This window comes from Candida oxycetoniae, assembly GCF_023343755.2.
Source record: "Candida oxycetoniae strain CBS 10844 chromosome Unknown scaffold6, whole genome shotgun sequence".
In the NCBI taxonomy this organism is placed as follows: Eukaryota; Fungi; Ascomycota; class Pichiomycetes; order Serinales; family Debaryomycetaceae; genus Lodderomyces; species Lodderomyces oxycetoniae.
This window is the reverse complement of record NW_026055365.1, coordinates 419737-437839: the sequence shown is the minus strand read 5'-3', so window position 1 is coordinate 437839 and position 18103 is coordinate 419737. Positions and strand designations below refer to the sequence as shown.

Below are 18103 nucleotides of genomic sequence, written 5' to 3'. Positions count from 1 at the left end.
CCCTACTGCCATTTCCTTAAAGACTAATTATCATTATTTCCCAACAACCGTTTTACGCAGGGACTTGACGACTGGGCAATGGAGTACCCAAAAAATTGAGAAAACAGAACCTAATCATTAAACATAGACTTTATATATATATATATATACAAGATTCTATAGATAAAATTTTGTCATCATCTACACGACAGTATGATTTCTATCATTCCCTACTATATACTAGATATGAGGTGACATCTTATACAGCAAAGGACATTTATTAAATGGTAGGTGAAAAAGAGGGGGAAGAAGGGAGAGGGGAGGAAGAATGGGATATTTATATAGACTAGACGAGTGAAACGAGTCTAGTCTCTCTCTGTAATCTATAGACTATCTCTCTACACTATAGACTATCTCTCTACACTATAGACTATCTCTCTACTCTATAGACTATCTCTCTACACTATAGACTATCTCTCTACACTATAGACTACTCTCTACTCTTTCTTCAAGTAGACTCATTTCACTCTCTAATCTTTTTTTTTGCACTAATTTGACTCAAACTTAATAGTACTCTAAGTATCACTACCAACAACCCTACCTCTACAACACAAAGTAGTTTGTTTTAACACTATCGAGTAGAGAGAGCTTATTACATACTGACTAGCTGCCCAGTATCTCGCGCTACTGGACAGTGGATAATCGCCATAGTAGCTTGTTACACTCTCTCGCTCTACTTGATAGTGGATCGCCATAGCAGCTTGTTACACTCTCTCGCTCTACTTGATAGTGGATCGCCATAGTAGCTTGTTACACTCTCTCGCTCTGCTTGATAGTGTTATTGTTAACAACTATTTTAGAGGAAAAGTAAACATGCATGCATTTACAATCAATCTAGATGCATTTACAATTAATTTTTTTTATTATTAATTAAGATGACGCGCGCTGTTTATTATCGTAGCTCATGACGACGCATTGCCGCAGGAAAGATAAGGCAACGAATAGAACGAGCTAGTGGAGTAGCACTGACCAACACTATCGAGCAGAGCGAGATAGTGTTGTAGCAAGCTATCAACCTGCAAAGTGAGCCAATTCTATTGAGTAGAGTGAGATAGTGTTGTAACATGCTAGTCAGTTTGCTTGCTCTGCTTCCCCCCACTCCCAAAAAAACTCGCGCGTTGGCACGGCGCATTTAAACGGCTCGTCTGATTCGCGGCTCGTTTGAACACTATCGGGTGAAGCGAGGTACACTTTGCAGGTTAATAGCTTGTTACAACACTTTGTAGCTTAGTAGCTTGTTACAACACTTTGTAGCTTAGTAGCTTGTTACAACACTTTGTAGCCTAGTAGCTTGTTACAACACTTTGTAGCCTAGTAGCTTGTTACAACACTTTGTAGCTTAGTAGCTTGCTACAACACTACCGGGTGAAGCGAGGTACAATCGCGCGTTCGCACGGCGCATTTAAACGGCTCGTCTGATGCGCGGCTCGTTTGAACACTATCGAGTGAAGCGAGATACACTTTGCAGGTTAATAGCTTGTTACAACACTTTGTAGCTTAGTAGCTTGTTACAACACTTTGTAGCTTAGTAGCTTGTTACAACACTTTGTAGCCTAGTAGCTTGTTACAACACTTTGTAGCTTAGTAGCTTGCTACAACACTACCGGGTGAAGCGAGGTACAATCGCGCGTTCGCACGGCGCATTTAAACGGCTCGTCTGATGCGCGGCTCGTTTGAACACTATCGAGTGAAGCGAGATACACTTTGCAGGTTAATAGCTTGTTACAACACTTTGAAGCTTAGTAGCTTGTTACAACACTTTGTAGCTTAGTAGCTTGCTACAACACTATCTCGCTTCGCTCGATAGTGGGCTGCTCGATAGTGGGCTGCTCGATAGTGGGCTGCTCGATAGTGGGCTGCTCGATAGTGGGCTGCTCGATAGTGGGCTGCTCGATAGTGGGCTGCTCGATAGTGTGTCGTGCAAGAAAATCTTTTTTCTTTTGATTTAACGATAAATTTTTCTCATCATCTTCTTTATAGGTGCTAGTAATCATAGAGTTTAGTACAAAGGGTGTTAGAAGGAGGGCTAGAACGAGGTTAGAGTGGCAAGTAGAGTCATTTTTATTTGGTCTAGAATGTTTTTGCCAAGGTTATCATTGCTGTACTTGTTGTTGGGGTTCCTAGTTGTTGCCATTATCATATTCAATGTTACAATACTATCTACACCTGATGAATCTAGTATTACATATAATAAGAGCAAAGGTGCGACTTACCATACAGGGGGCACATCGAAAATGAATGCACAGATAGATAAAATCGATAGTCCCGAATATGTAGCAGCCGTTATGAAAGAGTTGCAAGAGACAAAGTTTGAAGAGATCTTGGGGGATTTGAAAAAACAAATCTCAAAAGAACAAAGACCAAAAATAATTCAACAATTAAAGACTGAATTGAGGCAAAAATATTCAGAGATTATTAAACAAACTTTGAAAGATGAGATAAAGGAGGAAAATACTGTTGATTTTTATAAGCAAGATGCATTTTCTTTCCAACTATATCAAAACTTGATATCGCAATTTCAACATGATCACGGCAATCAAATCAAACCTATGGCATTGCTCACTTTATTGAAAGATCACTTTGACAATGATTTTGTTATCCCATCCGATTTCAAAGAAGAGGTTGAAAAAATCTTTGTCAAGTACTTTGACAAGAAATCATTTTTTCAATATTTATTAAAAACCATCTTGTTGGAAAATAAACCTCAATGTGATCCACTAACCGCACAAGAAAAGGGTAAAAAATTGAATCCAACTTACCAATGGGATGCAAGGGTTATTTCTGAAAAGGATTTGCTTGCATCCAACTTGAAACTTTCACCCGAAAAATTGAAATGTTTGCAAAAGTCCCATGATAAAGTGGTTGAGAAATTGAAATCATTACCTGATCCACCAAACCAGTTTATTAGTGGTTATGGTATCGTCATAAATGGTGGCGGAGGAATGATTGTTAGCGCATTGACCGCAATTACTAATTTAAGAGACCGCGGCTCTACTTTACCAGTTGAATTAATTTTGGATACTCCAGAGGAATTTGATAAGCAAATCTGCCAAGACTTGTTGCCAAATAAGCTCAACGGCAAGTGTGTTGTTGTTTCCGATGTAATTGGCAAAGAGGTGTTTGACTTGATTCCAGAAAAGTTTTCTCGAAAAATCCTTGGAATTTTGGTCTCTTCATTTGATCACACTATTGCCCTAGATGCAGATAATTTCCCAATTCAGAATGTCGATGGTTTGTTGTACACTGAACCTTATCTTTCAACAAAAATGATCTTGTGGCCAGATTTATGGGTTAAATTAACAAGTCCACTTTTCTACAAAATAGCTCGCATTGAAAAGGGTGAAGTTGTTGGTAGATTTGGAATTTCAAATGAGGCCAAGTTCCATGAATACATACAGAAGGACCGAGAATCGGAAATCCACTTTCATGATTTCAGCAATTTGCCAAGTCCCATCTCAGTTGAAACAGGACAGATGGTTTTTTCTAAAAGGGAACACTTGAAATCATTATTGCTCGCATTGTACTATAATATCAATCTCAAAGGATGGTACCAAGATTTGATTTATCAAGGTGCATATGGAGAGGGTGACAGAGAAACAATAGCGCCAGCATTGCATGTAATGAATGAAAGATACCACTTGATGAATCAAAAGATTCATCTTATGGGTTATACTGCTGAAAATGATAAATTTTCCGAAACAACCTTGGGACAAACTGATCCAAGAGACAATCCCCAATTTTATGCAGATTGGCAAAAGTTTCTTTCTAAAAAGAATATTGATACTCGACTAAATCCATTCCAATCCGGTGGTTTCACAAATGACTTGATTGATCAGTTCAAAGAGTACAAGAAGAAGATAATCGAGGACAAAAAGATAGAAGAAGAAGATACTACTCACAGAGTTGTTGAGTACAAATTACCTAAGATATTATTTCTTCATTGTAACCACCCTAAAATTGACCCAATTAAGAATTCTCAAGAGGGAGAGTTTGGTGTCTATTCAAGAAGAAATATGGGACCTGTAGACAAGGTTAAGCCCATACTAGACAAAGATTGGGAATTGAAATTCCATTCTATTGCCAAGTGGGTTGCTTGTGAGGCTATTACAAGCACAGACTATTGGAGCAATGCCAAAGTAGATCAAAAAACAGTATGTCAAAAGTTAAGCAAATACATTGATTTCTTAAAACGTGATACATTTGGCGTTGAAGCCGAGTTTAAAGGATTTGGCTCAACCGGTTTATCTCAAGGTGTCATACCTGGAGATACGACAGAACAATTAGCAAATGACAAGATCAATGCTCTAGCGCAACAGCAAGCTAAAGAACAAGCAGAGGCGGAAGCAAAAGCTCTAGCCGAGATGGACCCTGATGGAAAAGCAAAGTTACAGGCGGCAAAAGACAATAAAGGAACAGGAAAAGAAAAAGATTCTGAGCAAATGGCAAAGGATAAGGGGAAGGGAGTGGCTCAGCAAAAAAGAACAAAAGGACAATAAGGCAAAAGCTCAAAAGGGTGCCAAATTGTCTGATAAAGAAATAGAAATAATGCATGCTTTACAGTAATATTTATTGTTATTATTGTTATTATTATTATTATTATTATTATTATTATTATTATTATTATTATTATTATTATTATTAGTGGTAATCCCAGTTATAGTTAGATAAAGTAAATCTCAATACACAAACCTTGTGGAAACGCCGCAAGAGGTTATTAGGGACTTTGAAGTTCATCTTCACTTCCACTTTCTGTTTCGGTAGCAGTCCTATCTTCATAGCTCTCACAATCACTTTCATCTTCTTCAGTTCCTTCAATGTTCTCCACGCTGATATTGTACCCTTGTTTATGCAAAAACTCACCCATCTCTTCAATTTTATCGGATGGTAAGCTAGTAAAGACAGCAGAATGAGCTGCATCAAACAAGTTGACAAAGTATTTCTTCAATACATAAACAACATCCTCAGCATTCAATCCGTTTAGTTTCTTAAAGTACAGCTCAACGTACTGTGGGCCACGTCTTTTGAACACATTATCACCAATTTTGAAGCTTGCAGCTTCATAGTTTGATTCTTGACTATTTGCAATTTCATTAACGATGGAGGATACTGCACTTTCTAATGATAAAGCATCAACCTCCAACTCTCCAGAAGAGTATTGATAAACAAGTTCTTTTGCTCTGAGCCAAGCTTGCTTTGGATCTGACCCTCTATAAATTGAAAAACTCAAATATCCGGTTTCAATATTTTTCTTGATATTGGCTCCATAAGCTAGCCCTGTTCCTCTAATTGCTCTCCAAAATGGCCCTTCTACAGCACAAAGAAATTCAATTGCTAATGAAATTCGAGCAATATCATCATCAAGATAATCTGTTGGAATTTTTGTGCTGGTTACTAAATGAGTGGATTCTGTTGCCGGTATGTTTATAAGAAATGCTTCATAACCACACTGGGACCCCAAACTGGATCTAAATTGGAATGATCTAGGAAGTTGACTAAAAGCTTCAACCTGGAAAGAATCAGGATCGTAATGAGAAACAAACTTTTTCCAACTACTAACTGGATTCTCCAAATCTTTGGTATTACCTAAAACTAAAACTTTGATATTGTCCAATTGAAACAAGGTGTTTTTAATTTCTTCCAAGTCACTTGCAATCTTGTCAAAGCCACCTTCGTTTATTTCTGTCAACAAGTCTTTAAAAAATTGTTCAGTGTTTATTGAGTCCTGTGCTTTTCTTAAAGACCTATCAGTAAACAAGTTACGATACTGCGAAGAATACATCATCGATTCACCATTCCTCTTTTTGTCAGGTATAGAGTTTATTATCTTTTCTATAATAACTCTTATCCTAGGTTCCTCAAACTTGACAAAATGACTGATTTTGTAAAGCCATTCAATAGCTTTTTCATAGTTGCGAGTTTCAAATTTAACACTCATGTTAATCAACTCCAAGAACTGATCATCGTAACCATTATCTAATTCGAATTCAATCAAGTCTCGATTAAGATCGGCTACAACCATTTCGTAAGGGAAGTATTTGCCGTTTGGTAACTCAATTGACATGGAAAAAATCTCTTCAATAATCGACATGTATTTTAGTAGTTCAGGTCTGAGTCTTGCTGAGGACATGACAAGTTGGATCGTAACAAATTCGGATTTGAAGCTCTCAAAGTGGATAAACATCGGGAAGTCTATAGGTGTATCGTTGTATAGTATTTGATTGAAAGCATCTGATTCAATATATTGATTAGTACTTAAATCCACAACACCTTTAGTAAGCCCTGCTTTATAAGATTTGGTTTTGATAAAGGCAATCTTTGATGGATCTGGTTTTTTGATCTTGGTTATCAACTCCTCGGGTATAGGCTCGTCGTTAAGCCTTTGTGCCGTGTCTAGACTCTCAGCAAACAATTTTAATCCATGCTCACCATATTTCTCTTTAATCTGTTTGTTCATCAATTTATTGTCTTTCTTGTGCAATGCGTTCAATTTAGCAGACGGTCTACCCAAAATAGTAACTGAATGGTTCTCTACAAAATACTCATTGATTAAATCGCTCCATTGCTGATTTGTCCAGGTCAATAGCGTGGAAAACTCATCCAAGTTTTGTGACCATTTTTGTAACTCAGACCCATCTGGCTTACCATAAATAAAATCCAGAATAGCAATAGTTGAAAAGATACCGGGACTCTTTTCAGTTTGAGAAATAAATTTAAGTCTTTGTTGGTTGATTATTTGTCTCATGTAAAGCACATTAACGTTTTCTGGCACAATTTGCGATTTCAATAATTCCTTCATTTTCAATTCCAATTCTTGCAATTTGTCTGTTGGCACTCCATTACAAGTAAAGTTTAGTGCTGTTCTGTAATAATCATCTGTAGTATAATCTATCTCCGTTGCGTATGGATTTTCTACTTCAACAAGATGCTTGTTGAATAATGAAATAGGGCTATCGGTGAAATAAGCTCCCACCATATCCACAGCTGTGTTCACCAAGACGTCATCCCCCTTTGGACCAATCCATGACATGAGCAATTCGCCAGTTGACTCGTTATTATCTGGAAATTCAACAACTTTGCTAATACTCTCCAGTAATGGTTCATCATGTTTAGAGTCAACAAATGGTCTTTTGTTGGGAACTTTAGGTAGCAAAGGAATTTCATTATCAAATTCCAACATGATTTCCAATAGCTCATCTTGATCAATAGACCCGGTTATCACTACACATAAATTGTCTGGTCTGTACATCAGTTTATGAAACTGTCGAATCTGTTTATTTGTCAAATGGCGGAGTTCTGACATCAATCCGCCTGTTTCTGAAGAGTACCCTGAATTTGGAGCGTACAACGCCTCCTGCATACTTTTAAACAAAATGAACCACGATTGGCTTTCAATTCCCTGCATCTCACTAAACACAACTCCTTTTTCTTTGCCCTTCCCATCAATATGGTAGACTTCAGTTAGACATGCCTCATTTGTCAAAGTAGGGTTAAATAGATGGTCTAAATATATAGGCAACAATGTTTTAAATCCATCCCACCCAGCTGTAGTCAAAGTATACACTGTTTGATCAACTCCCGTCCATGCATTTGTTTGTGAGTAAAGCCTATTTCCAAGACCATCCAATAATCCTTTGAACGGGAATTTTTTGGAGCCCATAAACACCAAATGCTCTAAAGTATGCGGACACCCAGAGTTGTTCTCAATTTCCGTGGCTACCGCGAAATAACCGTTTACCATAGGAGATGGTTGGTTTATATAGACTAATTGCAAACCTGTTCTTTGAGATTTCCATTTTGTAATATAAGTCGGTGCATATTCAACCTCAAACGAAATCTGCTTAACAAAAGAGGAACTTAACCTAGTCATAGGCTGCAAAAAACGATTTACTAAAAAAACAGGGGCTCTAACCAATTTATATGCTACTAAAAGACCGTCTTTTTGTTCAATCTTCTTCCACTTGAAACCCATCGTCTAACTATACTTACAATTGGCTTGGAAAAAAACTGACGAGATGAGGTTGCGCGTTACATTTGGTAGCAACAAGAGCTACCGGATGCAAAAAAGAAAACGCCAATTGACCAAATGGGGAAAGAAGAGGCACTATTAAGCGGCACTCTTAAGCAACACTATCTTTCCCCACTATCGAGCAGAGCGAGATAGTGGAGCGCTATTGACTAGCAACACTATCAAGCGACATTATCGAGAGACACCATTGAGCAGAGAGAAATAGTGGACCACACTAGCTATACATGATAGTGTCGGTCAGTGCACACCAGCTACACGTGATAGTGTCAGTCAGTAGACACTGGCTACACACAATATTGTCGATAGCGTCGGTGTAGTCAGTGCTGCTCCACTATCTCGCTTCGCTCGATAGTGTCGATAGTGTCGATAGTGTCGATAGTGTCGATAGTATGTATTATGGGGTAACTATATCATTATTTAATTTCCAGTTCTGCCTCCTTAAACATTTTAAACATTTCGCCTACATCCTCTTTCATTTTCCTGGTCAATTCAACTAAATCTTCGTCGATGCGATTGTACATTATACAGTTGGCAAACATGAGCATTATATCTCTTTCCAATTCTATAATCAGCAGATACACTGGAGGATCGCTTTTGGATTTTAGTGCCTTTGAGATACTCTTTAAATTTTTCGGCTGGTAAATCAACTCGTAATAGTTTGGCGCATCTTTGGCATTGACCGCTTGTAGAAATGGTGAAGAAAATCTGTGTTCTTGTATCGAGTTAAGTAAGTTTACAGCAATGTTTTGGAACCGTTTATGGTGTTGAGTAGGTGCCGGAGAATTCGAATGAGGCCTTTTTCTTGTTTCTTGAGCAACGGCGCCTTTGGTTTCCTCGGGCTTTACCACCACTTGTTTTTCTTCTATAGGGTTCTTTTCCTCTATAGATTCCTCTTTCACTACCAGTCCCTCTTTTTCTTCTTCCTCTATAGATTTCTCTCTCTCCTCTTCCTCTATAGGTTTCTCTTCCTCTATAGGTTTCTCTTCCTCTATAGGTTTCTCTTCCTCTATAGGTTTCTCTTCCTCTATAGATTTCTCTTCCTCTATAGATTTCTCTTCCTCTATAGGCTTCTTTTCCTCTATAGGTTTCTCTTCCTCTATAGGTTTCTCTTCCTCTATCGGTTTCTCTTCCTCTATAGGCTTCTCTTCCTCTACAGATTTCTCTTTCTCTTCTTCCTCTGTAAGTTTTTCTTTCACCTTTTCTGCCACAACCGTTTTTTCCTGGGCCATTTCCAGCACTGTTGTTTCTTCTCGACTCTGCTTCTCTTCTAGGTTCTCCGTTTCAGTTTGATCTATCACTGACATTTCCTTGTCTTTGCGGATCTCTTGTGTGTTTCCTTCTCCTTCTCCTTCCCCTTCCCCTTCTTCTTCTTTCCGCGGTATTTCCTTAGCTAAGGCCCTTGCGGGTTCTTTTTCCTCGGTCCTCACAATCTGTTCTTCACGGTCCGTTCCCAGTTTCTTTGGAGTTCCAAGTTCCTCAACTTCAGGACTATCCACTCTCCTTGTATCTTTCACTTTGCTCTCCATCTCCACTTCTGATGAAGAAGGTTGAATTTTAGTTGGAGCTTCTTTATTTCCCTCAATGTTTGGTGCAGAGCTTTCCACACTCTTCTCACTATCAGGCTCTTGTATGATATTTGTAGCAGCTTGATCCACCACCTTTGTCTCTACAACATCTTTCTTTGCTTGTTTCTCCAATTCAAACAAGTGCTTCGCGCTATTCAACAAGTACTTTGAATACCGAAGTGTCGACGTGGCCACTATCGTCTTCAAATAATGGTCATACTTATCGCTTATATCAACAATCACCAGCTCGTTCGTAACGGCAACAAACTTACAGTATAGCGTTCGATTGATAATAAACGAAAGTAGTTTTATATCTATCTGCGGGAAATTGATGTCGTCATTGGGGAATCTTTGAGTATATTCAAAAGTTGTATTGTTCAAATCGGTAATGAATTGATGAACAGGTATTAAAGCCTTGTTATCGGGATAATCTCCCTTGTACTCACAAATGCTCTTGTTTATAACGGCCCCAACTAGTATAATCAGTAAATCCGGGTTGATTTTCACTTGTTCAGACATGGAGGCTGCGTACTTGCTACTTTCATCAACCCCATTAAAGATATAAGATAAATTTTTCAAAAACAAAATACCTACAATATATTTTTCAATGAAAACCAGTAACTAATGAATAGACAATTGGGAGAGATAACCAAAAGTCTGAAAAACTTTAACCTTCTATGGGCCAAACAAGGAGTTTGTATAAACTCCCTTTTGCATGATCTAGAGAGGCTCGGGAGAGAGAAAGCATTGAAAGTTAACAATATGGAAATTTTTATCTTGAATTCCTCTTGATTTATATATATATACAATAAATAATTAGCAATAAAAACCAAGAGGTAAAGTGTTGGCACCATCCTTACTTCTGACCTTGTTGCATCAATAACGCGCTAAATAGTTGTTGATGTTAGTAAATTCGTTTAAAAAAAAGGTAGTATTCTACAAGAGTACGAAATGTGATTTGGATACATACTTTTGCTCCTGGAACCTTTGTCCAACTCTTTCACTATGTTTTAAAAACTTTTCTGAACATTTAGCAATACAGCTGGTTTCCCTTGAAGTCAAGTTGCTTGAAGTAAAGTCGTTGACGCAATCATCAAAACATCTGGATACAAGATTTGAATACAAATTCATGAAATCCTTCATTTGTTTCTGCTCAACGATTTGTTGAAACTCTTGCTGTTCCTTGACATTTAACTGATCCATTTTTATCTTCTTTAACCTTTATTTCTCAAAGTCTATAGAGCCTTGCAGTACAAACAAGATGGCAAAAAACGACACACTTTCAAAAGCTTTCCCCATATGGTAAAACTTTACTGAAAATTTTTTGTCCCTTTTTTGAAGCAAGGGCATCGCGAACGAGAAACCGCTGAAAGAGATGAAATTTGTACCAGTTATTAGCAATGAACCAGGGAGCATCGTACATTGCTAGTGCTACCTAAATAACTGGCAACTATGGTCGCCTTTAGCTCTTTTACCTACGTCTCTATTTATTCCACTATTAGCGTCGCCGTCAACCCTACTGGTATTCTAAGAAAAGGTATAAGGTCTCTACTTGTATTCTAGGCCTTACATAATCCCGGTGCTCTAAGAAAAGGTATAAGGTCTCTACTTGTATTCTAGGCCTTACATAATCCCGGTGCTCTAGGAAAAGGTATAAGGTCTCTAACGTTATCGTGGCCAGATAAATACATAACAAAACGTTCCCATCCCATCCCGAACCCCCCGTGTGGAATAGTCCCGTTCTGACGCAAACTGGTATACCATTCCATCTCCTCTATATTCATATTATGATCTTGCATAGAAGCAATCAAAGTATTGTAATCGTGCTCCCTTAACGACCCGCCAGCTAATTCCCCAAACTCGGGCAATAACAAATCAAAACATGCAACAGTCTGCTGCTTGGCGTTGTCGCAAGTTAAAGATTTCAACATGTAAAATGGTTTAACAGATTGTGGATAATCAGTAACAAATACAGGACCGTCTTTGGCCAAGTACCGCTCGTGTTCCAACAGCAAAGAATCACCAAATACCAATCCAGCACCAGCGTGTGTAGCCTGGTTCAACTTGTCAATTGCTTCCAGGTAGGATATTCTAGGCCATTGTGTCTCCTGGAGTACCGTTGACCATCTAGATTGTACAGCCTCTGAGTCAAAATATACCCCATTTAAATACTCCTCCTTAGACTCAACCAACTTTTTGGTGACATATCTAATCATCTCTTCAGTCAAGCATAAAAGTTGTTCTAAATTATCTACATAGGACACTTCAGCTTCAAGCATCCAAAACTCGCACAAATGTCTCGTTGTATTTGAGTTCTCAGCCCTGAAACAAGGAGTCAATGTCCACACTCTATTGAGCGCCAGAGCTAGAGCCTCAATATGTAACTGGGTTGATACTGTCAAATATGTACTTTTATTGAAAAACTTTTCCCCCTGTGCAATCTTAAAAGTCTCGCCAGCCCCTTCACAGTCAGAGCTGGTAATTATTGGTGGTGTTACCTTGGTAAAGTGCCGTTTGTTGAAAAAATCCATCATTTGTGTCTCCATAAAAGATCTTAGCCTGTTAAATGACGCAATTGTTGATGCACGATGCTTCAACCCCGGTATTGTTCGCAAAAACAGCATTGAAGTCGCCTTTTTTTGCAATGGGTAGTCTTCGGGTACGTCGCCTATAATCTTGTAAAAATGGCCCTGTTTATCGGGATTAAATCGAACTTCTTTATCTTGCCCCTTACCATTGCTCTTGACCCAATCTCCCTTGATCATAACACTTTGTCCAACTTGGAATTTCGGCTGGTTCTTAGTTTGGAGTACCACCTTAATTGTATCGGATGTTGTACCATCTGTTAGATCTAGAAATCCAACATTTTTCGACTTACGAATGCTCTTAATAAACCCCCGTGTTTCCAATATCGACTCATCTGCCGGGCATTCCAATTGTTCTTTAACCGTAAGATTTAGAGCTTTCGTTCTATATATAGAGTGACTAAACAGTCTCAATAAACAACTAAAACTGTTCGGTTGGCTGGCACAAAATGGCAGTCTAACAAATCTCATCACTAACAATGACCCCAGTTTTCATTGAAATTTTTCACAAACTGTTTGTTTGTTTGTTTGTTTTTATTTTTCATTTTTCGCAGCTATTTTGAGATGAGATGAGATGAGATGAGATGAGCTACAGGAAGTTATTCATTCCTAGCGTGAATCGAACAATAAAGTTGAAGGCTCTGGTTGTTTGAAAAGTTAAAGTCTTTAGTGCAATAAAGTTGAAGGCTCTGGTTGTTTGAAAAGTTAAAGTCTTTCGTGCAATAAAGTTGTTTATTAACTAGTACTTGAGCTTAAAAATGCACACACATCATTCACATAGTGGTGACTATATATCGCACGCAAAAGATCATCTAGAATCGATGATTGCCAAATATATTGAGATGGGGTTCAAAAGTGTTTGTTTAACCGAACATATGCCTAGATTATCAAACAATTTCTTATACCCAGAAGAGTTGGATAAATCATATACAATTGAAAACTTGCAAAAAGATTTCTTGAGTTATATTGATCACGCAGAGCGTGTTCAAAAATTGCATCACAGTTCGTTGCCCATACTACTTGGCTTTGAAATCGAAGGAATCAATGAGGAGCATATAAAGCACTCATTGCAGTTGATTAAACATCCAAAGATTCAAATGTCAGTTGGCTCCGTGCATTTTGTACACGAGATTCCAATTGATTTTTCAAGTGATTTATGGATGCAAGCCAAATCAAAAAGTGGAAAAGGATTGACCAGATCTTTGTACAAGGATTATTTTGATTTACAGTCCAGAGTATTGGATTTAGAACCCAATGTAGTAGGTCACTTTGACTTGATACGGCTTTGTCAACCAGCTGATGACTTCGATGAAACAACAAATAAATTAACAATAGAAGTTGACATTGAAAAAGATTGGCCAGAAGTTTGGCAAGTAATATCCAATAACATCATGAAAATAGTAAAGTATGGTGGATTGTTTGAACTCAACTCATCTGCAATTAGAAAGGGCTGGAAAAGTCCATATCCACAATGGGATATTGCAAAACGTATTGTAGACCTCAATGGTAAATTTTGCTTATCTGATGATGCGCATGCATGCTCCCAGATCGGGTTCGGCTACGACAAGGTTCTACAGTACGCGAAAGACCTTGGATTAACGAAATTGTATCATCTTGAAGCTTGCGATGGAGCTATAAAATGCGTTCCAGAAACCATAGAAACTATAGAAAAGACAACGTTTTGGAAACAGTTTTCATAGAAAAGAAAAAAAAAAAAGAGGAGTGGGGGTATTATTAACTCTTCTAATAAGATCTACCAAACATACAGTATGTTGATGCTGGCTTATCACATCTGACACATTTCTGATTCTCCTTTAGCTTAGGTTGTTCAAATGGAATACATAAGGACTTGGCACCCATGGATGGTGCTTTTTCGTCAACATCGACGTCTTCACCGTCGTCGTTCTTTGCGGAGGCATCTTTAATGTCATCTTCACAATCTGGTTCACCACACCATGGTGACAAAATGACATTTCCCTTATTCAAGGTTGGAACAAAATCCTTCCATTCGTCAACAGTAACACGGTGGTTGTCATATTCTTTTCTAGCCTTAGACAACAAGTCCGCTTGAATTTCGTCTAGTATTTGAGGGATTTTCGTTTCTAAATCTTCTAATTTAACGGTGTACTTCTTTCCGTCATTTCTTCTTACTGCAACTACTTCCTTTGATTCTAAATCCTTGGGGCCAAATTCTAAACGAAGAGGAACACCTTTCAATTCCCAGTCGGCGAATTTCCAACCGGGATTGTATGAATCCCTAAAGTCTCCAGTAGCTCTAATACCTGCTTTTTTCAATCTACTCTCGATATCCTCTGCTCCCTTGTTGATGTTCTTTCTCTGCTCGTCTGTCGTTTTTGCAGTTATACCAACTGGAATAACAACAGCTTGGATATGAGCAACACGTGGTGGCAATACCAATCCTTTATTATCAGAGTGAGTCATCACCATCACACCTATAACACGGGTTGATAAACCCCACGAGTTTTGGTGTGCGTAAATTCGCTCCTTATCTGCACCCTCGGGGTTCTCAACTGACATGTTGAACATTTTGGAGAAATTTTGACCCAAATGATGTGAGGTACCACCCTGGATACCCCTACCAGTAGCTGGAATAAAACCTTCTACAGTTGTTGTGTAGTCACCTCCGGCAAACTTTTCATTTTCTGTTTTCTTACCCTTGACAATAGGCACAGCCAATAATTCTTCGTAAATCTCTGCGTAATAGTCTAGGATTTGTAAAACTTCTTCTTCGGCTGCTTGTTTTGTCAAGTGAGCTGTGTGGCCCTCCTGCCACAAAAATTCTCTTGTTCTCAAAAATGGTTGAGGGTGTTTGAATTCCCAACGAACAACTGAGTTCCATTGATTCAACTTGATTGGTAAATCACGATGAGAACGGATCCATTTTGCATAGTATGGGTACATCACTGTTTCAGATGTTGGTCTAATAGCAATATGTTCTTCCAATTCGGAGCTTCCTGCTCGTGTGACCCATGCAACTTCAGGAGCAAAGCCTTCAATGTGGTCCTTCTCCTTCTCCAAGACTCTTTGCGAAACAAACATTGGAAAGTATGCATTTTGAACACCCAAGGATTTTATTTTTGCATTGAAGTAATCCTGAATCGTTTCCCAAATGGCATAGGAGGTGGGTCTGAGAATGTAACATCCAGAGACATTGTAGTAATCCAACATCTCACTTTTTAACACTACTTGAACATACCAGCTTGAAAAATCCTTTTCCTTGTCCACGGTAATACCTATTAATTTGGCATCTTCAATCTGAGCATCAGCTTTTTGAGCCGTTGACGCGGATTTCTTTTTGGTAGCTGGTGCTGATGCCGAGGCCGATACTGGTGGTGGTGGTGGAAGATCAGCATCGAAATCAGTATTGATTACTTCAATTCCGGTGGAATTCAAAAACTCAACGACAGACTTTGCAGGAATACACACGCTAGCCGTTTCCGTAGATAATTTCAAGTTTTTTTCTTCATCTTCAGCAGCTTTAACGATATTCACATCTAAGAGTATTTTGATTTTCCCCGCCAAGTCTTTATTCAAGTTGGCAATAGATACTTCCTTGGGAGACGTTTTGAAAAACTCATTAACAAGCGCCTCATTGGCTAATCTCGGTTCCTTGACATTTGCCGCTTTCGCAATAACAGGACTTGGTGTCAAGGTGCTTTGTAAGGCAAACACTAGTATAGGAATAGGGGTAGCGCTCTTAGCTGTCTTGGGTTTAAACACCAATGTCTTGGTTGGTAAAGCACTTTCATCTTGAGCTGATGTAGCCAACGATAGTTCCGCCAACGATTGCGCCAATGCCATACTGTCTCGTCCTTCTTTCCTACCTTCTAAACCTCTTCAATCTAAGAGAAAATTCCAATGGAGAGAAGGGGGGGGGGAAGAAGGTGTGGAGGGAGGAGGGAGGGGGAAATTAAAAAACTTTTTCCTGAAAAATTTCAAAATCGATTATTTATCACGTGACTACAATTCGAGATGGTATCACGTGACTACAAAGAAAGTCAGAAACAAAAAAAAAAATTGAAAAATGAAAAACTTCAATTGAAGTAATGATGAGATTGAAAAAAGTTTAGTTACTGCTTTTAAGTATATATTCACGAGTAGAAAGGAAAAGCCAATTGGGTTTGCACGATTCTTGAGGGTAATTTTGTTGAGTAAAAATGACTACTTTATACGTTAACGAAAAAACGGGGGTTGATAGCTCCGAAGTTAAAGGAACTGAGCAGGAGCCATTTGCAACTGCAGCTTATGCATTGTATACTAGTGCCAACGACGATAGCGTCAAAATATTGGTTTACAAAGAGTCTGACGAGGAAAAGAAGTCCGACGTTGAATTGGCGTCTCTGAAGGACAAGCCCGAGGTTGAATATGTTGAAATCTCGGCGTCTGCTTTAAAGAAAGCCAAGAAAGGTGCAGATGGTTTGAAAAAGAAAGCCGAGAAACAAGCTGCTGCTGCTGCTAAGTTGAAAGAAGAGAGTCTAAACTTGCCAAAAGTAGCAGAATTAGACTTGAGCTCCATTGAGGAGGATAAGTCCTTACCAAAAGCGAAAAAAATCAAATTGGCCAGCTTACAAGAAAACATTGGTATTCGGGTTTTGGTTCGCGGTTGGGTTCACCGTTTGAGAGTTCAAAAGGGATTAGCGTTTATCACTTTGAGAGACGGAACCGGGTTTTTGCAATGTGTTCTCACTGGAGATTTGGCCAAGGCCAAACAGACACAAGAGTTGACCATTGAATCCACGGTTGCTATAAAGGGGGTTATTTCCAAACTACCCGAAGGTAAAACTGCCCCAGGTGGAGTTGAGTTAAAGGCCGATTTTTACGAAATCTTGGGACTTGCACCAGGAGGCGAGGATGCTTTTACCAACAAAATTCAAGAGAATGCTGATCCTTCGTTGTTGTTAGACCAACGTCACTTAACCTTGAGAGGCGAAAGCATTTCCGCCGTAATGAAAGTTAGAGCTTCTTTCTTGGCGGCAATAAGAAGAGTTTACAAAGAAGAAGGACTTTTGGAAGTCACTCCTCCATGTATGGTGCAAACACAAGTTGAAGGTGGATCAACTTTATTCAAAATGGATTACTATGGAGAAGAAGCGTTCTTAACTCAATCGTCTCAATTGTATTTGGAGACCTGTTTGCCAGCTCTTGGTGATGTTTATTGTGTTCAGGAATCATTCAGAGCTGAGAAATCGCACACTCGAAGACATTTGAGCGAGTACACTCATATTGAAGCAGAACTTGCTTTCCTCACGTTTGATGAGTTATTAGAACATATAGAGACTTTGATTGTTAAAAGTGTTCAGTATGTGTTGGAAGATCCTGTAGCTGGAAAATTAATCGAGCAATTGAACCCAGGTTTCAAGGCACCACAGTTACCGTTCAAGAGAATGGAATACATAGAAGCTTTGCAATGGTTGAACGATAGAAACATTTTGAACGACGAAGGTAAGCCATTTAGTTTTGGTGATGATATTGCAGAAGCTCAAGAAAGGAAAATGGTTGATACCATTAACCAGCCAATTTTGTTAACTAGATTCCCCGTGGAAATCAAATCTTTCTATATGCAAAAATGCAAAGACGATCCAAGAGTCACTGAGTCGGTTGATGTTCTAATGCCCAATGTTGGTGAAATCACTGGTGGTAGTATGAGATCCTACAATTACGATGACTTGGTGGCAGGATTTAAGAGAGAAAATATCGATCCTGCGCCATACTATTGGTTCTTGGACCAACGTCGTTACGGTACCTGTGAGCACGGTGGATACGGTCTTGGTACTGAGAGAATTTTAGCATGGCTCTGCGATAGATTTACAGTGAGAGATTGTTCATTGTACCCTAGATTCACCGGTAGATGCAAACCATAAAAAAAA

General features: G+C 38.7%; 6 protein-coding genes and 1 pseudogene across 7 annotated transcripts; 3 read left to right on the top strand and 4 right to left on the bottom strand. All coding sequences in view use genetic code 12, as the record gives it.

Annotated features, from left to right (window-relative positions):
- Positions 1-2114: 2114 nt before the first annotated feature.
- Positions 2115-4535, top strand: MNN26 (Mnn26p; the record flags this gene model as incomplete). Its single annotated transcript, XM_049326687.1, has 1 exon — positions 2115-4535. One exon carries the CDS (start codon positions 2115-2117, stop codon positions 4533-4535), a length of 2421 nt encoding a protein of 806 aa, XP_049182357.1.
- Positions 4536-4753: 218 nt separating this feature from the next.
- On the bottom strand, positions 4754-7906 carry KGF56_000744 (uncharacterized protein; the record flags this gene model as incomplete). Its single annotated transcript, XM_049326686.1, has 1 exon — positions 4754-7906. One exon carries the CDS (start codon positions 7904-7906, stop codon positions 4754-4756), a length of 3153 nt encoding a protein of 1050 aa, XP_049182356.1.
- Positions 7907-8478: 572 nt separating this feature from the next.
- Positions 8479-10833, bottom strand: KGF56_000743 (uncharacterized protein; the record flags this gene model as incomplete). The annotated part of the gene is made up of 2 exons (XM_049326685.1): positions 8479-10081; positions 10601-10833. The coding sequence occupies 2 exons, from the start codon at positions 10831-10833 to the stop codon at positions 8479-8481; spliced, it is 1836 nt and encodes a 611-aa protein (XP_049182355.1).
- A 413-nt stretch (positions 10834-11246) lies between these two features.
- KGF56_000742 lies at positions 11247-12760 on the bottom strand (annotated as a pseudogene). Its single transcript has 2 exons — positions 12694-12760; positions 11247-12571 (listed from the first exon to the last, which is right to left on the bottom strand). Coding segments are annotated over exons 1-2 (1392 nt in total).
- A 213-nt stretch (positions 12761-12973) lies between these two features.
- KGF56_000741 (histidinol-phosphatase) lies at positions 12974-13915 on the top strand (the record flags this gene model as incomplete). Its single annotated transcript, XM_049326684.1, has 1 exon — positions 12974-13915. One exon carries the CDS (start codon positions 12974-12976, stop codon positions 13913-13915), a length of 942 nt encoding a protein of 313 aa, XP_049182354.1.
- A 43-nt stretch (positions 13916-13958) lies between these two features.
- Positions 13959-16037, bottom strand: KGF56_000740 (proline--tRNA ligase; the record flags this gene model as incomplete). Its single annotated transcript, XM_049326683.1, has 1 exon — positions 13959-16037. The coding sequence occupies one exon, from the start codon at positions 16035-16037 to the stop codon at positions 13959-13961; it is 2079 nt and encodes a 692-aa protein (XP_049182353.1).
- Positions 16038-16393: 356 nt separating this feature from the next.
- On the top strand, positions 16394-18097 carry KGF56_000739 (DED81; the record flags this gene model as incomplete). Its single annotated transcript, XM_049326681.1, has 1 exon — positions 16394-18097. The coding sequence occupies one exon, from the start codon at positions 16394-16396 to the stop codon at positions 18095-18097; it is 1704 nt and encodes a 567-aa protein (XP_049182352.1).
- Positions 18098-18103: the final 6 nt, after the last annotated feature.